At 38.8% G+C, this 17,438-nt stretch overlaps 1 protein-coding gene across 2 annotated transcripts in view; it reads right to left on the bottom strand.

Annotated features, from left to right (window-relative positions):
* Nucleotides 1-17,143, bottom strand: part of stac (C2 and C2B_Munc13-like domain-containing protein staccato) — a 248,855-nt gene extending 231,712 nt beyond the window's left edge. Inside the window, exon 1 of one of the 2 annotated variants that reach the window (XM_083134650.1) lies at nucleotides 16,835-17,143. In XM_083134650.1, the coding sequence (XP_082990776.1) occupies nucleotides 16,835-16,995 (161 nt within the window). In that variant the 5' untranslated portion in view covers nucleotides 16,996-17,143. Of the gene's footprint in view, nucleotides 1-9,761; nucleotides 9,929-16,834 lie in introns of those variants that run through there. The other variant, XM_083134651.1, reaches the window with a different exon arrangement.
* Nucleotides 17,144-17,438: the final 295 nt, after the last annotated feature.

Genomic DNA, 17,438 nt, shown 5'->3' with positions numbered 1-17,438 from the left:
AAGGGGTCCCCGAACTGAGACAAGCAAACCCCAAGGGGTCCCCGAACTGAGACAATCAAACCCCAAGGGGTCCCCGAACTGAGACAAGCAAACCCCAAGGGGTCCCCGAACTGAGACAAGCAAACCCCAAGGGGTCCCCGAACTGAGACAATCAAACCCCAAGGGGTCCCCGAACTGAGACAAGCAAACCCCAAGGGGTCCCCGAACTGAGACAATCAAACCCCAAGGGGTCCCCGAACTGAGACAAGCAAACCCCAAGGGGTCCCCGAACTGAGACAAGCAAACCCCAAGGGGTCCCCGAACTGAGACAATCAAACCCCAAGGGGTCCCCGAACTGAGACAAGCAAACCCCAAGGGGTCCCCGAACTGAGACAATCAAACCCCAAGGGGTCCCCGAACTGAGACAAGCAAACCCCAAGGGGTCCCCGAACTGAGACAAGCAAACCCCAAGGGGTCCCCGAACTGAGACAATCAAACCCCAAGGGGTCCCCGAACTGAGACAATCAAACCCCAAGGGATCCCCGAACTGAGACAATCAAACCCCAAGGGGTCCCCGAACTGAGACAAGCAAACCCCAAGGGGTCCCCGAACTGAGGCAATCAAACCGTGGAACAGACATTCAAACTAGGGATGGCCAGATCCGGATCCTAGCGGATCCAAAATCCTTATCCGGTTGGATCCGGATCCTAAAATTTTTCGGATCCGGTTCCGCGCATCCGGAATTTTCGGATCCAGATCCGTTTTGCCATCCAACATGCGCTTCTTTGGAAAGTAAGAATGTGCTTATAACATATTGTTACCTGCTAATATACATATATATATATATTTCCATGAAACTTGGCAGGTGTATAGAGCCCCCCCCCCCTCAAATGTCAAGATGAGGAGAAATTGAAGTGGGGATCTGACCCCGAAACCACGTAAATATGGCATAGGAAGAAACAGGGGGCATAGGGACTCTCTATACACCTGTCAAATTTCATGGGAATCGGAGGAGGACACAGGGGTCAGATGATCCCCACGTCAATTTGTCATCATCTTGACATTTGAGGCGGGTTTTGCCCCCTAACACAGTTTTTTAGCCGAAACAAAAAAAAAACACGTATTTCTTCCTTTGGGCCCCTCTATACACCTGCCAACGGCATGGAAATTGGAGGGGAACACAGGTGTCAGATCCCCACTTCAATTTGTCCTCATCTTGACATTTGAGGGGAGGTTGCCCCCTAGAACAGATTTTTAGCCGAAACAAAAAAAAAAACGTATTTCTTCATTTGGGCCCGTTTATACACACACCTGCCAAGTTTCATGGAAATCGGAGGGGGACACATAGGTCAAATACCCACTTAAATTTGTCCTCATATTGACATTTGAGGGGGGTTGCCCCTTACAACAGTTTTTTAGCCGAAACAAAAAAAACACGTATTTCTTCATTTGGGCCCGTTTATACACACACCTGCCAAGTATCATGAAAATCGGAGAGGGACACAGGGGTCAGATCCTCACTTCAATTTGTCCTCATCTTGACATTTGAGGGGGTTTTGCCCCCTAAAACCGTTTTTTAGCTGAAACAAAAAAAAACACGTATTTCTTCCATTGGGCCCCACTATACGCCTGCCAAGTTTCATGGAATCGGAGGGGAACACTTAGATAACCTCCCTTGTTAGTCTTACACTTTGTAATTATATAACACTGCATATATTATAATGTTTTATTTTAATTTGTAAAACTGTAACTGTAGAACAATTGTATAATTTTTGTATAACATTTCTATCTTGTTATGTGTGTTAAAGGTTTCATCCTGGAATGGAATATCTCACATTTATGTGTGTCTTCATTTCCAATACATTCGAATGAAAACATATTCGTTTCAATGACATTTACAAAATCATCTCTGACATTTTATGTTAAACAAGTAAGATTATTTTTGTGCACGAGTGTGTTAGCCGATGCGTAGCAAAGTATTTTAGGAACAACACTTGAAAAAAATTCTTGTAGGACTAACTAATGAAAAATTTATTTGTAATCGAAGATCATAATACCTTTTAAGATGTGGTAATATTATAATGGGATTGAGATACGAAACTCTCGGACCCGGATCCAAATCCGGAATTTTCGGACCCGGAACTCTCGGATCCGGATCCAGATCCGTAACTTTCGGATCCGGATCCGTTTGGCCATCCCTAATTCAAACTCCAAGGTGTCCCCGAACTGAGACATTCAAACTCCAAGGGGTCCCCGAACTGAGACAATCAAACACCAGTAGGTCCCCGAACTGAGACAAGCAAACCCCAAATGGTCCCTAAACTCTTGACTATCAAACCTAAAGGGTCTCAGTGTGTTAAGTATACATCACAAAATTAACTAACAAAGCACAAACGTGTTACTTACTCTGGGAAGTCTATGTCAAGTTCTTCAATGGACGAAAAATCCTCATCTGGAAAATCTATGTCGATTTCTTCACTATTTCTCGGCACGGCAAAGCTGATGGACAGATCACAAGAGAGGGTGAGCATTTTCCTTACTTCAACCGGTAAACCCGAAGACGAGGACTTCCTCTTCCTCCACATCGCTTCTACCTTAGCAAGAACCGATAAGAGAGGCGGGAGAATCCACACGTCAGCACACACTCTGTTGGGACGCTAATGTTTTCTGGAGGCTTTGCAATCACAAGCGGAGGTGGCTATAATTGATAAGCTGGTATGTTTTTGCATTCCCGCCGCAGGATGCTTATTGGTTATTTCCAGCCAGACTTTCCGGCTTGGTGAGAAGTTCCTTGTTCATCGGTGGCCGGTGGTTGCACAGGAAGACTAGGGGAATCACCAATTCTTTATTGCGCCGAGTGGCGAGACTGGCAACTTGCGACGAGTCATGAACAAAGAAACGTGACACTGCTGAACTTAAAATGTTGAAAACGCAGACCCACCTGTTTCTCAACGTGTTTAATAATTTGAACAAACCATTCCTCAATTTTATTTTATTTATTTTTCAAACGAATCAATACGGCAACTATTCTGCACTCTCGTACCACACAAGGGAAAAAAAAATGTCGATATTCACAAATAAAGCAGAAGTACAAAAATAGGAAACAGAAAAACTGACAAAAATTGTCAACTCGTTCAGACATGTTAAATGTGGTTCTGTGTGTAACCCAATCCCAACCTTCCAGCATTGGTAATGTATTCTTATACATGAGTGACACCATTTACTGACTACATATAATATATATATATACATACACACACAGTGTGGTACTTAAGAAATTTCCATTGGGGGAAGTTTTACTGTGTCTAGGGACAGCATGAGATAATGATATTATGCCAATAACACCCTCCATGGATAAAATTGATCAAGCAGGGGTGGACACAAATACCTATATGGGGGGAAATCCCCCATCCCCCCTACAAATACAACCATGTATGTGTGTGTGTGTGTGTGTGTGTGTGTACACACACACACACACACTACATAACATTACTTCCTACACAATAACTTGCACATGCATGGGCGCAGAAAGGGACAACAGGGGTCACTTAACCCCCCTTGCAATAAAGAAAAAATACCAACTTCTCCTTCCTCACTCACTTTTAATTGTAACCATTTCTTTCCTTGTATCTTCTTTCTAGTGTTCTGCCTTTTCTCAGTTTTAGTGCCTCTTGGATCGTGTTTACTTCCTCTCTTGATCACTTCTTTCTGTTTTCCCACCCATTCTTTATTCTCTGTTGCCTGTTTACTCATCCTTCTCTTTCTGCCTCGCTTTCTATATTTCTTCTTTCTTTCTCTTTTGCTTCCCTACTTCTCTCTCTCTCTCTCTCGCTTCCCTACTTCTCCCTCTCACTTCCCTACTTCTCTCTTTCTCTCCCTCGTCCCTACTTCTTTTTCTCTATCGTTTCTCTATTTCTTTATCTCTCTGCCGCGTCTTCATTTCTCTCCCCTCTGTGTTTGGCTCACTTCCTCATTCCACTTCCTATCCCCCTCCATCCCCCTCTCTGTGCCTGCATTTAGCAGATAAAGAGTCCTTGCGCCAGGTTTCACGGCCAGTATCAAGGACGGCGACAGGGGTGGGCAATTGCCCACCCAAAAATTGCTCTGCCCACCCAATCAAATTCAATAAATATATACACTTGGGAAAATGCGAATGGTTTAATAAATAAGTTTATTATGGTGTTCACTCCATGTATATTTTACTTGTGAATATTATCTATATTACAGACAAGTTCACATATTATCATTCAGTAAAAAGCTTTGTTGTCCTTTCCTGAAACACTGATTTGGTGAATAGCTTTACGAAAGTCAGAGTAAATAATAAGTTGAATGGAATTAATTTAAGCTTTTCTTTCTTTCAACTTCCTTAACTTTAGCATTGGAAAGCGAAAGGAATTTCCAAAGCTTCTGAAACAAAAACTGTGATCTAATGCCCACTTGTATGCTTAAGCAGCCAGTAGACTTAGGAGGCTTTATGGAAGGCGCAAAATTGTGCAGAATATGATCAAGATTAGAACAGGATTATGGGCCTGAGGGCTGCAGCTCCTGGCCTTCACAGGGACGATGCATCAAATTGCTTTGAAAATGTGCCACATAATGAAAAGAAATAGATACTTGAAATGTGGCAAAAGTATAGAAATATAATTAACTGTCTGCCATAACTTGGCCAAAAAATTAAAGCTGAAACTGAGTGTAGAAGGGGTGGAGTGGAGTTGCTTGATATTGTCAACTCCGGGCTTCCGGCCTGGGTATGATTAAGGTAATCTGTTAAACAAATAAAAACCTCTTCTTCGCGTTGCTTCCTTCAGCAACACACAAAGTTGTTTAGTTAGACCTAGGTATATTGGGTATATTGAAATACTAAGACAGAGGTAATTTGATATGTCCCTATCATCATCACGATTTTATATAGCTGTCATCTTCTAATTTCGATATGGTATCCAAAATAAAAAAAATAACAATTTTATATTCGTTCTACTAATAAGAAGCAATCACAAAAATAGACTTTTGATAAAACAGCTCTGTAGGTTTGAAAAATAGCTGCAGAATTATTGACTTGATAATGAATGAATTAATTAAAAATTTTGGGTGCGTCGGCACTTCAGGCCATTCTACACCCTTCAAAACTTGATGAGTTAGCAACCGCATTTAGAAATCTTCTTACATGAGTTGTTGTTTTAAGTCCACTTTATGGACAGATAGGCTAATCGGGACTGGACCTACAGTTTAAAGTGGGGTCCGAACCACTATGTGCCTCCACCAGTTATTGAACCCGGGACTCCTTGATCACGAGGCGACGACTCTACCACTATGCCATCAGGGAGGCAACAAATCTTCTTAAAGATACATTCTGCCTATCAGTTCTGGAATCATGTGATTTTTCTTGTGGTTAACTAACATAGAATAGGGACGAAATTTTAGAACTTTGTGCTTCGTAACATAATACATAGGCCTACAATGTTATTTATTTATTTATTACTTTCCGGTAATATTTTGCCAAAATGTCCTTCAGCCTAGGTAAATATTATGCACAATGAACTAAGAATTTGATTTATACCCGGGTTCCTGTTTTTTTTGTTTTTTTTTTTAAATTTTGCTAATAAGACATTATCCATACTTATGTCAAATGCTGAGCTGTATTGGGCGCTCGGAATGCACACGTGATGTAGTGACACTTTTATCCAGGTCGGATTGATTTTAGTTATTATTAATGTGCGAATTAATTAATTAATGTTTAAACGATGTTTTTCATTTTATTGCAAGAGCTTTGACTATTCATTCTTTTCAGTAAGGGATTTACTACCCCCGTATTATGTGAGGGACTCGATTAGCCATTTAGAAGTAAATAAATAACAGTCTGCGTGTGAAACAAGGTGGCGAACGCACTATGTTTGCATTTCTCAGTTCGTCGATTTCATCAACATGTCGTACGTGAATCTCGCGATTCACGATTATTGGTACTGCACGACGCTTGAAACACGATGGGGACATTTTAGAATGAAGAGTCTTGAATTTCAGTCGCCTTAACCAGTTTATAAATCCTGTAAATATGTACTTCTTACAGCCATGGGTGTGCGTACGGGGGTGCCAAAGGTACCTGGCTACCCCAAATGTCTTCTCAAAAAATAAAAAAATATATGTTGAAGTACCTACCATTAAAATAATGAAAATAATATCCGTGGTAAAAAAGTAAGGAATTTAGTTTCATTTGAAATGACCAGCTCTCTCTCTCCACAAAATAATGTGATATTTCTTTACTACAGTAATCAGTAATCACGTAGTAAAGAAATTATTTGTTCCTTTATAAATCGCAGATCCCCTTCACATATCGGCCCGTACTTATTCTTTTCCCGAGGACAGACTTGTTTGTTAATGCAACCTTCCACCACTTCCAATAAGACTTTCTTGAATGCTCTCGGTTTAAAATGATTTATAACACATGGCATTAACTATCGCGTGACCAGGTACGGCAATATATTTTATGAAGTAATGTGCACTATAAAACATGATAAAACTGAACCTACAGATGTATTTCGTGAGAGTGATTCAGCTGAGAGTACTTGTAAAAATATAGCCTTGTATTTATCATTTTTAATTGTTTTCTCATTTCTTAAAATATCGACACAGTGATAGTAAAACCTGTGCTAAAGTGATAATATAAATACTTATTCTATAATGTTAAAATTTCATGTTCATATACCTAATAGTTTCTGTGAAAAGGAGCATGAAGTTACGACTATTAGTAGGCTAGTCTTGTCCAGATAGGTAACTGAAACTTCCCTTAAGGGACCCCAAAATAAATTAGTCTGCGCTCACCTATGCTTACAACATCGCAAGTTTAACTATTATTTTGTATTTTGCCTAAGACTCCCAAGTTGTTGTTTTCAATTCAAGTGGCAACCTTGCTACGCGACCCTGGAAGTTACGTCAGAGCGATCGTTTGGTGAGTTGGGTTGCATACATACAGGTTAGATTTTCAACGTAATAGATCAGAAAGTAAGCACTTTTGAGGTTATGTGTATGAGAAAAAGTTTTATTTATATATTTATATATATATATATATATATATATATATATATATATATATATATATATATATATATATACCAGCATCCAACTATTGTTGAAGTTGTTTTAGGACACCCTGTATATGTTGGAAGGGAGGGGGGCTTGAGTTCATGTTAAACTCATATAAGGTCTTACATTTATAATGCCCACCCCAATTTATGAATATACAGCTTCTGCCCACTCGGTCGAAAATTTCTGGAGCCGCCCCTGGCCAGTATAATTCTCGGTGAGCTTTTTTTTGTTCTATCCATGTGTGTGTTTCTCGCTTCTTTATTTCTCTCTCTCTCTCTCTCTCTCTCTCTCTCTTACTTTTACTTCTATATTTCTTTTCTTTGTCTGGCTATTTGATTATCTTCTTTCTCTGGTTCTCTACTACTTTTATGTATTCTTCCCTTTCTCCCTTAAAACACTTTCTAATGACGACATGTAAACAATGCCAATATATATATATATATATGTATAACTTTGGACACAACTTTTAGATTTTGAACCTTCTCCTACCTGGGGAAAATTCTAAGAACACCCATGTCCACATTGACTTTTAACAAATGCAACTTGCGTGGTCAAAAGTGTACAATTAAGAAGAACATTCCTGTATTTTGTCTAAATAGTACAAATTAACAACAACAATCTTATTATCCACAAGGGGAGGGGTCGTGTCGAGGTGTGTTTTGTGTAAACTTTATGCAGGCTGAGCCTGAAGCACAAAAATGTTCCCCTTCCGTGAATCGAACCTGTGTGCGCCTCCAAGTGCTTCCGTTCTGCATAATGTAAATTCCATTCTAGGCTGCGAAGATTCCCATCGTTATCTAAACATACTTCCTACGCGAGTAGCGGAACCTCACGGACACAGACAAGAAAAAAATGTCGTTTTGCAAACAAAGGCTGTTAACTGTGGCTGCGGAAAGGTCAGCTTCCTTCACGGGGATTTACCTCATCCGCTGCGGATTCCTGGTATTCGAATATGCCACACGGAATTGGCTTCTGCTGAACCAGAAGAAATAAATACGTTTCCTCCTTCCCTATAATTATTTCTTCTATTTTTAGGATTAAGTCAGCCATCTACTCTTGTAGCCTTCAACTAGAAAGTTCGGGATTGGATTACACGCAGGACCACATTTAACAAGTCGACAATTTGATCAGAGTTGCGGTTTTCTATTTCTCTGCTTCTTTATTTATAATTAACTGTGATTCTCCCTACTTTTAGTTCCTTTCATATCTTGTGTAAGGTTCAATGTTTGTCAGTTTTGCGGTTTTCTATTTTTGTACCTTTGCACTATTTCTACGTATTTGTATTATCGTGTTCTCTATTTTCATTTCTCTTACATATAGTGTAAGATTTGATGTAGAATGTAGGACGCCATAAATGCGCATTTGCATGTAGTCGCAGGGTACGAAATCATTGAAGATTGGTAGGGAGAGCAAGATCTTAATTGAAACACTCCCCCACGCGTGTGTGTATATATATTATTACATGGTTCTTTGTTATTACACAAACAATTACTAAATATTTTACGTATTAAATATGACAAAGGAATTACTTTGTTACTTTATATCAGATATATATAAAGCAGCAAACTAATTTCTTTACCAACTGGTTAAAATTTCAATAATTTAATTATATTTCATACTTATATTTCGTCTTGCATTCGTGTTTTACTTCTATTGTGCATATATTTATTTGGTGGAGATCTGCTAATAGTGTATAGAAAAAGAGAGAGAGAGAGAAAATATATGGATAAAAGAGAAAGAGAAAAAGAAAAAGAGGCATGCAATACTCGCGAACATACACAAAGACATTATCCTTTATTCTTGTAGTTGTTAAGTCTAAACTAATAGCTTATCTATACTATGAAATCAACTCTGTTCCGGAATTTTTGGGGGGAGTATTGGTAGGGGACAATCCCCCAGTTCTCCCCTGGATTTTGCATCCTGCCGTAGTGTCATATCTTCAAAATAAAAATTACGGTAATGAAAAGCTCCATCCTCCTCCGGATGCTGGATGAACAGTTAGGGGAAACCCGTACCCACCAGCGCCAAAGGAGGAGAGACTTAGCATCCAGTTACAGCTCTTTATATCCTGAAAACTTTTCCCGTTGATAAAGGAAGTGCATACAATGATAACATACTGCTTATTGTCTAAACCGCATCCGCGTAGAACAGCCCACTCAAGCAGCCACAAGGAAATTATTCGATACGTCAAAGTAGGTTAGCGTGTTTCTTACCCAAATCTTATCCCCTGATTTTGCAGCGTGCTTCGGCCTTGCTTGACCATTGGCCTGTACCAGCACGTTTACGTTGCTTTTCAGCCACTTTTGGTGAATCGCGACGATGGTGATAAGATTAAATGAATGAGGAACAGAACACATTTGGACACAAAAAAAGCCCCATAAAGGATATCCTGACAGTGCAGGCGCCAGAGCCTCGTTGGCTGCAGGAATGTGGATCATCGGAGAGTACTACGTAGAAGGAAAAACCACGAGGAATTCCGAATTCTGAAGGATTGTATATGTTTAGAATTCCTTCTAGAGAATTCACTCGAATCTTTGCGTGCTTTTCCTTTATCTGATAGAAATAGACTATCGCCGCCACGCAATAATAGCAAACTCATACGGGGTGCACTTATGAGAAGTTAGTTTGACTTTTGGGTACCTTACCAGAAGATCACCCTTTTTACACACCCGCACTTCAAAAGAGAAAAGGCATTTACTTACTCCGGCGTTGTCATGGCCATCAAATCCGCTTCTGACACCTCTAAACTACAGCCTTGAGACTTCTTCGGTAATAATAAGTCACGAGGCAGCTTCAGCAAGCTTCTCACTTCATCTGGCAACAGTGACAGTTTCTTCATGGCCCACGTAGCCATTATTTTAATCTTACAGAAAACAAAACCCTAAATCCCAACCACACACACGCTCACACAAAACTCAAGAACTTAACGCTAGGCTTCAAAACTGTTCTTTTCGCTCAGGTACACCAACAAGTTGATAGCTAGTCTGCATTTATCCGGCTCTAGTTACCGACTGCTCATTCCCCAGCACGCTTTGGAAATTTCTCAAGGCTCTATATTCAATGACCCCACCGTCGTTACGACAAGACAAGGGAAGCAAAACCGTGTTTTGTACCATGTTTTAATTACGTAAGGTGCGGACACTCACGGAATGACGTCACGGGACGCTCTAATCTCAAACAATGTCGCTTAGGTTTCACCCACAATTCAGCACCTTCAGTGAAGTTTGTTTGGTTAGGAATTCTAAGAACCAAGGACATAGTTTCCGCCGAGATTTCTCCCCGAAACTTCTGTTTGCATTCTAATTAGATAAAGTTTAGCAATACAACAGCACTGGCTCCCGGTTTGTCACTGTCGTGCATTCAACATTGGCTAAATAACCGATCCGTGGGCGATCATGAATTTAGCGCCATTTCCTTGTTCAATGGGAATTAATTCCCCCTCATACTTTATTAATAGGCTTAGTGTCAAACAGTGCGCACTTCGAAATATATAATTACGTTCCACTAATAAATTATTTTCATTGCAAGAAATTTTCTAATTACAGTAGAGCGTCGATTATCCGAACGTCGGTCAACCGAACGACCGCTTAACCGAACTGTGTACTCGCTCACTTTCAGATATCTGTAATGAAAAAAGTACGTGACTTAGCTGCTCGTAAGCGTGTAGGCTTGCTTAGACAGACCAAAATAAAGGATTTTTTTAAACGTTAATTTTGTGTACTGTGTGTATTGTTCATGCAAAATGCGTATGTAATATGTACATATTTTTGTTTAATAAACTGTACCACATACTATATATTCCTACTAAAGTTGCCTTTGTACGTTACTTTGTAATACATACTTAAAGAGATGCCTGTTTTTATGAATAAATTTACTGTACAGTACTTCTTTTTGGCAAATAAACATGTACAGTTCGATTATCCGAACAAACCAGTTTTCCGAACACCCATGTCTCCCAATTACTTCGGATAATCGAAGCTCTACTGTACCTTGAAAAATTACACCATATTGAATTCTTCACCTCGCTCACTTTCAATCAAGTTCTCAACAAACATTAAGCCAAATTGCACAGATTATTTAAAAATAAAAGTTCATAAAACTTGATTTTAAGTCTCATATTCGAATTACTTTAAAAATGTACGTAAACAGAAAATATTTAAAAATATTTGTCCTAGTTTCGAATCATAAGAAATAGAATTTTTGAAGCATTTTTCCATCATTTATTATCATCAGTTTTCGGCATTCATCCTGAACGTCGCGAAGTCTGCAACACTGTAATGATAATGAATATTTTTCGGAACCCTCTCCGATTTTCTTCATATTTGGCATACTCAGTAATTGAGGCCTCCTAATCACGAATCTGAAGTTAAAAGTTGTTGGAAACTTCTAGAAATTGCAAAATAAGCTAAAATAAGGAGTTAAGTTTCGGAATGGAAACCGTCGATTTTCGCGAAATTTTCTGTTTTACAAGGAAATATATATATTCCTGATACTACCACGACACCAAATTTTAACTATGTTTGCCTAACCGAAACTAACCTAACCACACGTCAATGGTTCGCAATTATTTTGCAATTTCTAGACGTTTCAGACAAATTTTAACTTCAGATTCGTCATTAGCAGGCCTCATAAGTATGTCAAATATGAAGAAAATCGGAGAGGGATCCGGTCATCTTAAGTCATACCTTAAAATATCTTAGAATTTAGTTTGTTTTTTATTAAATGCGAGTTTTTCTCAATTCAGGTAAGAATATACCAGTGGCGTAGCGTTATAGTACGCCCGTACGCCCGGCGTTCACAGATTTAAAATTTCAAAAATGCGTAAATGCTGTGAATATAAAGTAAAACGTGACTAATTTCATATATGTTTGACCTTCATGGCATTATAATATCTATTTTTCGCGATCCGCTTGCAACGCTCCACTAACAACACTCGTTCTAGCATTTTTTTTTCAATGCCTTTCCTGGCCGGACGCCGAGCAGGTTCGGCGTAAGGAACTCCATATTCCTTGCTGCCTTTCTGGAGGGAAAGCTTTGATCTCTACAGTACGCGCGTAAATGAACTCTCGTACGCCAGCGTACGGAGCAGAGGTCTACCGTGATTGGTTCATGTGACCCTTCCTGCCTTCTGAAGCAGACGACAGCGGTAGAATTCCTACCCAGTTCTTCGCGCGAATGCCACTCGTGCTATGTGATGTTACAATACGCAATATTGACTGACGTAACTTTACCAAACTCAAATATACCACTTCTTAATGGCCACTGCATTGTATATTTTTTCGCACGAACAGCGATGTGCATTAAAAACTAAAAGATCAACACAGGTTTTGTCAAATAATTTGAAGTCCTCGTGGTAGAAATTCAGCCTGTGGCTGCTCTACCACTTAACCCGCAAAACTATTATTTTATTATTATTATTATTATCATATCGTTAGTATCTAACTGCTTAATATTGTGTCAATGGAAATGTTTAGCATTCATTTGAAAACTTAACATTTAATGGTCTCTGGACAAAATTATTTTAAAATGTTTATCAACATTCTCAAGATGTAATAAACAGTGGTCTGAATTACTAATCGGCACTGTTACGTCAGTCGAGTGAGTGTACGATAGTTGGATCATCCACCCACCTCCGTGTCAGTGTGTCTTGCACAGCGCGCCAAGACGACAGAGGCCCCTGATTCGAATCCCGGCGTGAGCACCGGTGTTCTTTGTGAGTGTCCCTTCTTCAATACCATCACTCATATTCGTATTCGCGATTAACCAAAAGTGGTAGATAAGCGAAGTAAAATAAACTAAATCAATCAGTAGCTGAATCATCCACAATAATGACGTCTACTGTTGTGCAGAGCGCTTGTGATTCAGATAGGTTTTTAATGACTTGCGTCATGCAGTAAGGTATAAAACACCAGAGTTCAAAACATTTGTGGCATAGTGAGGCATCTAATTTTCTAGCTAAAACATGCATGGATGATGTTTTATTGAAAACCCAGCTGACTTCAGGCAAATAAACAATACCTGTGGCGACTAATACCATAAGTAAATTATTAAGCAAGAAAGGGCCGACCCATCCTTCGGACTTTGCGTTCCCACCCGAAATGCCCATGCTACGCCACTGGAATATACTTGCATCAGATATGATTGACAACTATTTTGAATAGAATGAAAAGCCAATGGAATCCCTCTATATTTTGTTTCGGGCTGATAATTCATGCAGTGCGTTTGGTTAGCTTTTGCAACGCGAAAAATCTTTTAAACCTAACCTACAAACTGCTTCTGATGAATAATGAACGAATTCTATGATTATGAAAAATATATTTTAAAAAGCATCTCAAGTAATACTCAATGCTTTTCGACGGACGAAAAACACTTTTTAAAGCCTGAACTACCTAAGAACTTATTTATTTTTAAAAAAAATGCAATGTGCTTCATAGAGAGCGATAAATTAATTTAAATATGACAAATCTCTGAAATTTCCAAGGTTTCTAGTTTCCTAGAAATGTCAGAAAAGCTGCTAATACGAAAATTACAAAAAATATATGAAAATAATTGTTTCGACATGGCACACTAGTATGGTATTTCTAAAGTTTCCAATGAAGGGGAAATTCTAGTAACTACTCTTGAAAAATCTTGGAATTTATATAAGTTATACATATAGTTTCCCACCCCAAGACTAAAAACTTAGCAACCAGAAGAGGATGCAGAAACCAGGAGGGGGGTTCCCAGGCAATGCCAAAGTAGACAGTAGTATGTCAAGTGGAAAAGTGCCAGCTGCAAGATGACGCTCTATATCCAGTTAACAATAACTGTTACACGGTTTTAATACATGAAACTTTCATAAGTAAAATAAAAAATCTGACCTGGAGCTTTTTTGCACTTCCTACCATCTCAAGCTATTTATATCTGTAAAAGTGAAAGTGAGACCCTTGTGGCTGTCATTTATTTCTTCGGGGTGAATATTTTCACTCTCAAGTCAGTCTTTCTCGCCTATGTGATTATCACGAAACGAAAAAAAAAATTCCAGGATAACTTAGTGAGTGAAATTACTTTTTAAGTGCTATTCTTAGAACAAAATTATCAATTTGGACGAAGGAAAAAGTAGTTTCGCTGATCACCCGAGGCAAATATATTCAAATGGAAAGCAATCTATCACACAAAATGAGCACATTAATTAGGATTTTTTGTCGGGGTAAATCAAACTGCCACAGGATTGTGTAATGCGCATTCTTTGCTGACATCAGATATTGAGATTTTGACACCAACCGAAACTTAGCTTACATGTTCCAAAACTTTTTTATAGTTGTTATTGTAGTTTGTAACACATTTCGCAATTTAATCGAGCCTTCAACCCACTGGCTGGCAGGAAGGGAGGGAGGGAGGGAGCTGATGGGGCTACAGTTCCTCTCAAAATTTTGAAAAAAAGATCGATATTTTCAAATGAAAGTACTAAATAACTCTGGAAACTCTAAAGCCGTAAATGCAAATCCATCTTAAAATGAGCTTGAATACCATTTTCCCATTTTAGATATTGAACAACTTTTAAAACTATGGTTAAAAAATGGTAATTATGAATAGTTTATAATGGGTAACGCCCACCCCTACAACTATGTAATATCCACTTTTACAATTCCAGCACACACTGAAATAAAATGTTTTGGAAGCAAAATATTGAGTAGTACCAGTGGCGTGCCCAGGATTCTCGAAAGGGATGGGTTACGTACTTTTTTCGGTAGTCAGTCCTCATCTTGCCATCTATCCTACCTTTGGCGTTCCTTTTTATCTTTTTAGGAATACTGAACCAAAGGGGGTGTTATGATCCACACCAATTCCCAACCCCTTGGGCACTCCACTAAGTAGTACGTTCAATGTGCTCGACCAGCGAGGTGGAAACTTGCTCGTGAATAAGCAAGAATTTTGCATTATTTGCGAATAAAAAAACAACATATATTAAATATCGTTACACGCAAAACATTAACTGCTCTGATTTCTAATACCTGAAATTCTGTCGTTTTATGAACAAAGAATTTTTCAACGTTTGTTTGAAGTTCACTCTCCGCTAGACTAATCAGTTAACCTACAGTTAACAGTGATCCAAACTAACAAAATCGAATCCGGTGTTCCGAAAAGTAGTCTCAAATAATCATGAAGTATGTATATGAAGCAAAACCTTCATTTCTTTTTTACAAATATTTAAATATTTTCAAATTACTCATGAAGAAATTGCTGTGTATGTTGTACGGGAGGTAAGTTACGATTACATACTCCGGTACCCTCGACCCTCTGTATCCCCTGGAGAAAGTGAAATATTTTGAATGCTTCATGAAGTTTTTTTTATATATAACGTTTTCAGTTTATTTTTGCTCTCGTAAATGTGTTATTGTGAAATAAAGTAAGTCTGTTACCTTAGCGTTTTACTTTACGTAGCAGAACAGCCCGAAGGCTTCGCGCAAGTGAATATAGCACCCAAAATGACTTTCCACAACAATAGCTATAATTTTACGTAGTTAGGTTAGGATTGCTAGGTTTGGTACTGATAGCTATTCTTAACACGTTCTTTCGGTATTTTAGTGTGCATACAAACAGTTTTTACTAACGAAAAGCGTCGACAATACTCCGAAATTGCAGGTTTTAACTTACGTGGACCATTCTTTGGGATCAAATATCTCAGTTATTTGTGCTTTCCTAACGTTGAAACCACTTTTACATTACATAAAACATTGGATTCTGTCGATTAAAAAATATATATAGCTACGTAATTCTCGAAGAGGTACAGTGGCAGTGGGTAAACGGTCCCGTCTAATAGAGTGGATATACAGTTTAAAGTTTGATCTTCGCCAGTGACCTTGAATATCCCTCGAAAATTACATTGATTTTTCTTTAATCTATAGACAATGTTTTACGTGACCTGAACTTGCAATTGAGAGGTCCCATACGGTGCGCGCAAAACGTCGAACGAAGCAATTTGCGAATTATTTGATAAATATGTACAGAGCGAAATCCATGTATGAGGCGGGTAAAGTTTAAAGAATATATCAAGAAAACCATAAGATAGGCATGTTCCTCTGCAAATACATGTTTTAATGATTTGCAGTATTGCAAGTCATATGTCGGTTGCGACTTATCCCGAAAACTCTGAATTTCCAACACTTCACGCGCGCCACAGGTTTGTGCTTGTTAAATACCACGAGAAGAGTGTCAAATGTTTTCTCGTTTTCCGCTATTGATTAGGGAACGACAACGTTAGCAGTCTGGGATCGATTCCCGACCCTCTCTCTACAAGAACCTTACGTAACGACATGAACAACATACTTCCGACAAGAAATACAAGAGCCATACTCCTTTGCAAAATACACTATAACACTGCCTGTTTAGTTTTAAAAGTACACAATGTTCTTAGTGTGCTCTAAACGATAGTATCGGGTTGCGTGGAACAAAGCACAAAACGCGCAATAAAATGTTCTTTTCACACCAGTATCGCGAATGGAAGCATTTTAAACTATGCACAGTTTAATAAAGAGATGAGCACTCATTCCTTCGAGGATATGCTTTACAATATCCTAAATGTAATTTATCTCTGTACGTGCTAACAGTATCAAACATTGAACGAGTGTATGTACAAAAAAAATAACAAAATGGGTGCAGGGGCACAGAGAGCTTAATTAAAGTAAATATATTAGCAGGCAATTATGTTCGGTTATCGTACATACGTATACAATCTTGCACAGACTTTAAGAAGCTCGGAAATTATAATTAAGTTGTATTTGATGCGACCTACCGTTCTGCTGAAATCGACACAGGTTCGTTGGCGGGTTCATTCGACGGTGGGACATTCAAGTTTCCGTTCACCTCTAAAAACAGAATGCCGTTCGAAGAGTATCCCATGCTCTGAAGCCATATTTGGTCAGCAATTATGTTGCTGTCAAACGTATCCTTCATATTAAAATATATTATCTTTTACACAGAAAATAAGGTTCACTGTAATAATTAAATAATGACACACAAGCACACAACACTTCTTCCGGTGCAACTCAAGCGACGGCCACTGATATAGCTGCTGTTTGCTTGCTTGGTTTCATTAATGGCCTTCACCAGTGTAGCTGGTGTTACGTACGATTTTGGGTTTGACTTCGCCTTGCGAACTAGGGTTGCCAGATTGTTATCTTTCTCATCACTGTTTCGGGCTCTATCATCAGAATTGAAGTCGATCTCAGCCAAATGTGCAGTAAGATGCGTAACTGTTGATAGGCAAATCGTCAATGACTGTTTTCATTAATTTTTCTCTTGTATCCTACGTGTTTTTAAGGAATGGATTATTACGTAGGCTGGTGCTCAGGTTGTTATAAGATTGTTTGGCATTTTGTTTCATTTCTTGAAGTTCT

The sequence above is a fragment of the Lepisma saccharinum genome, chromosome 1, assembly GCF_977018435.1.
Source record: "Lepisma saccharinum chromosome 1, izLepSacc3.1, whole genome shotgun sequence".
Lineage (NCBI taxonomy): Eukaryota > Metazoa > Arthropoda > Insecta > Zygentoma > Lepismatidae > Lepisma > Lepisma saccharinum.
This window is presented reverse-complemented; position numbering and strand designations above follow the sequence as displayed.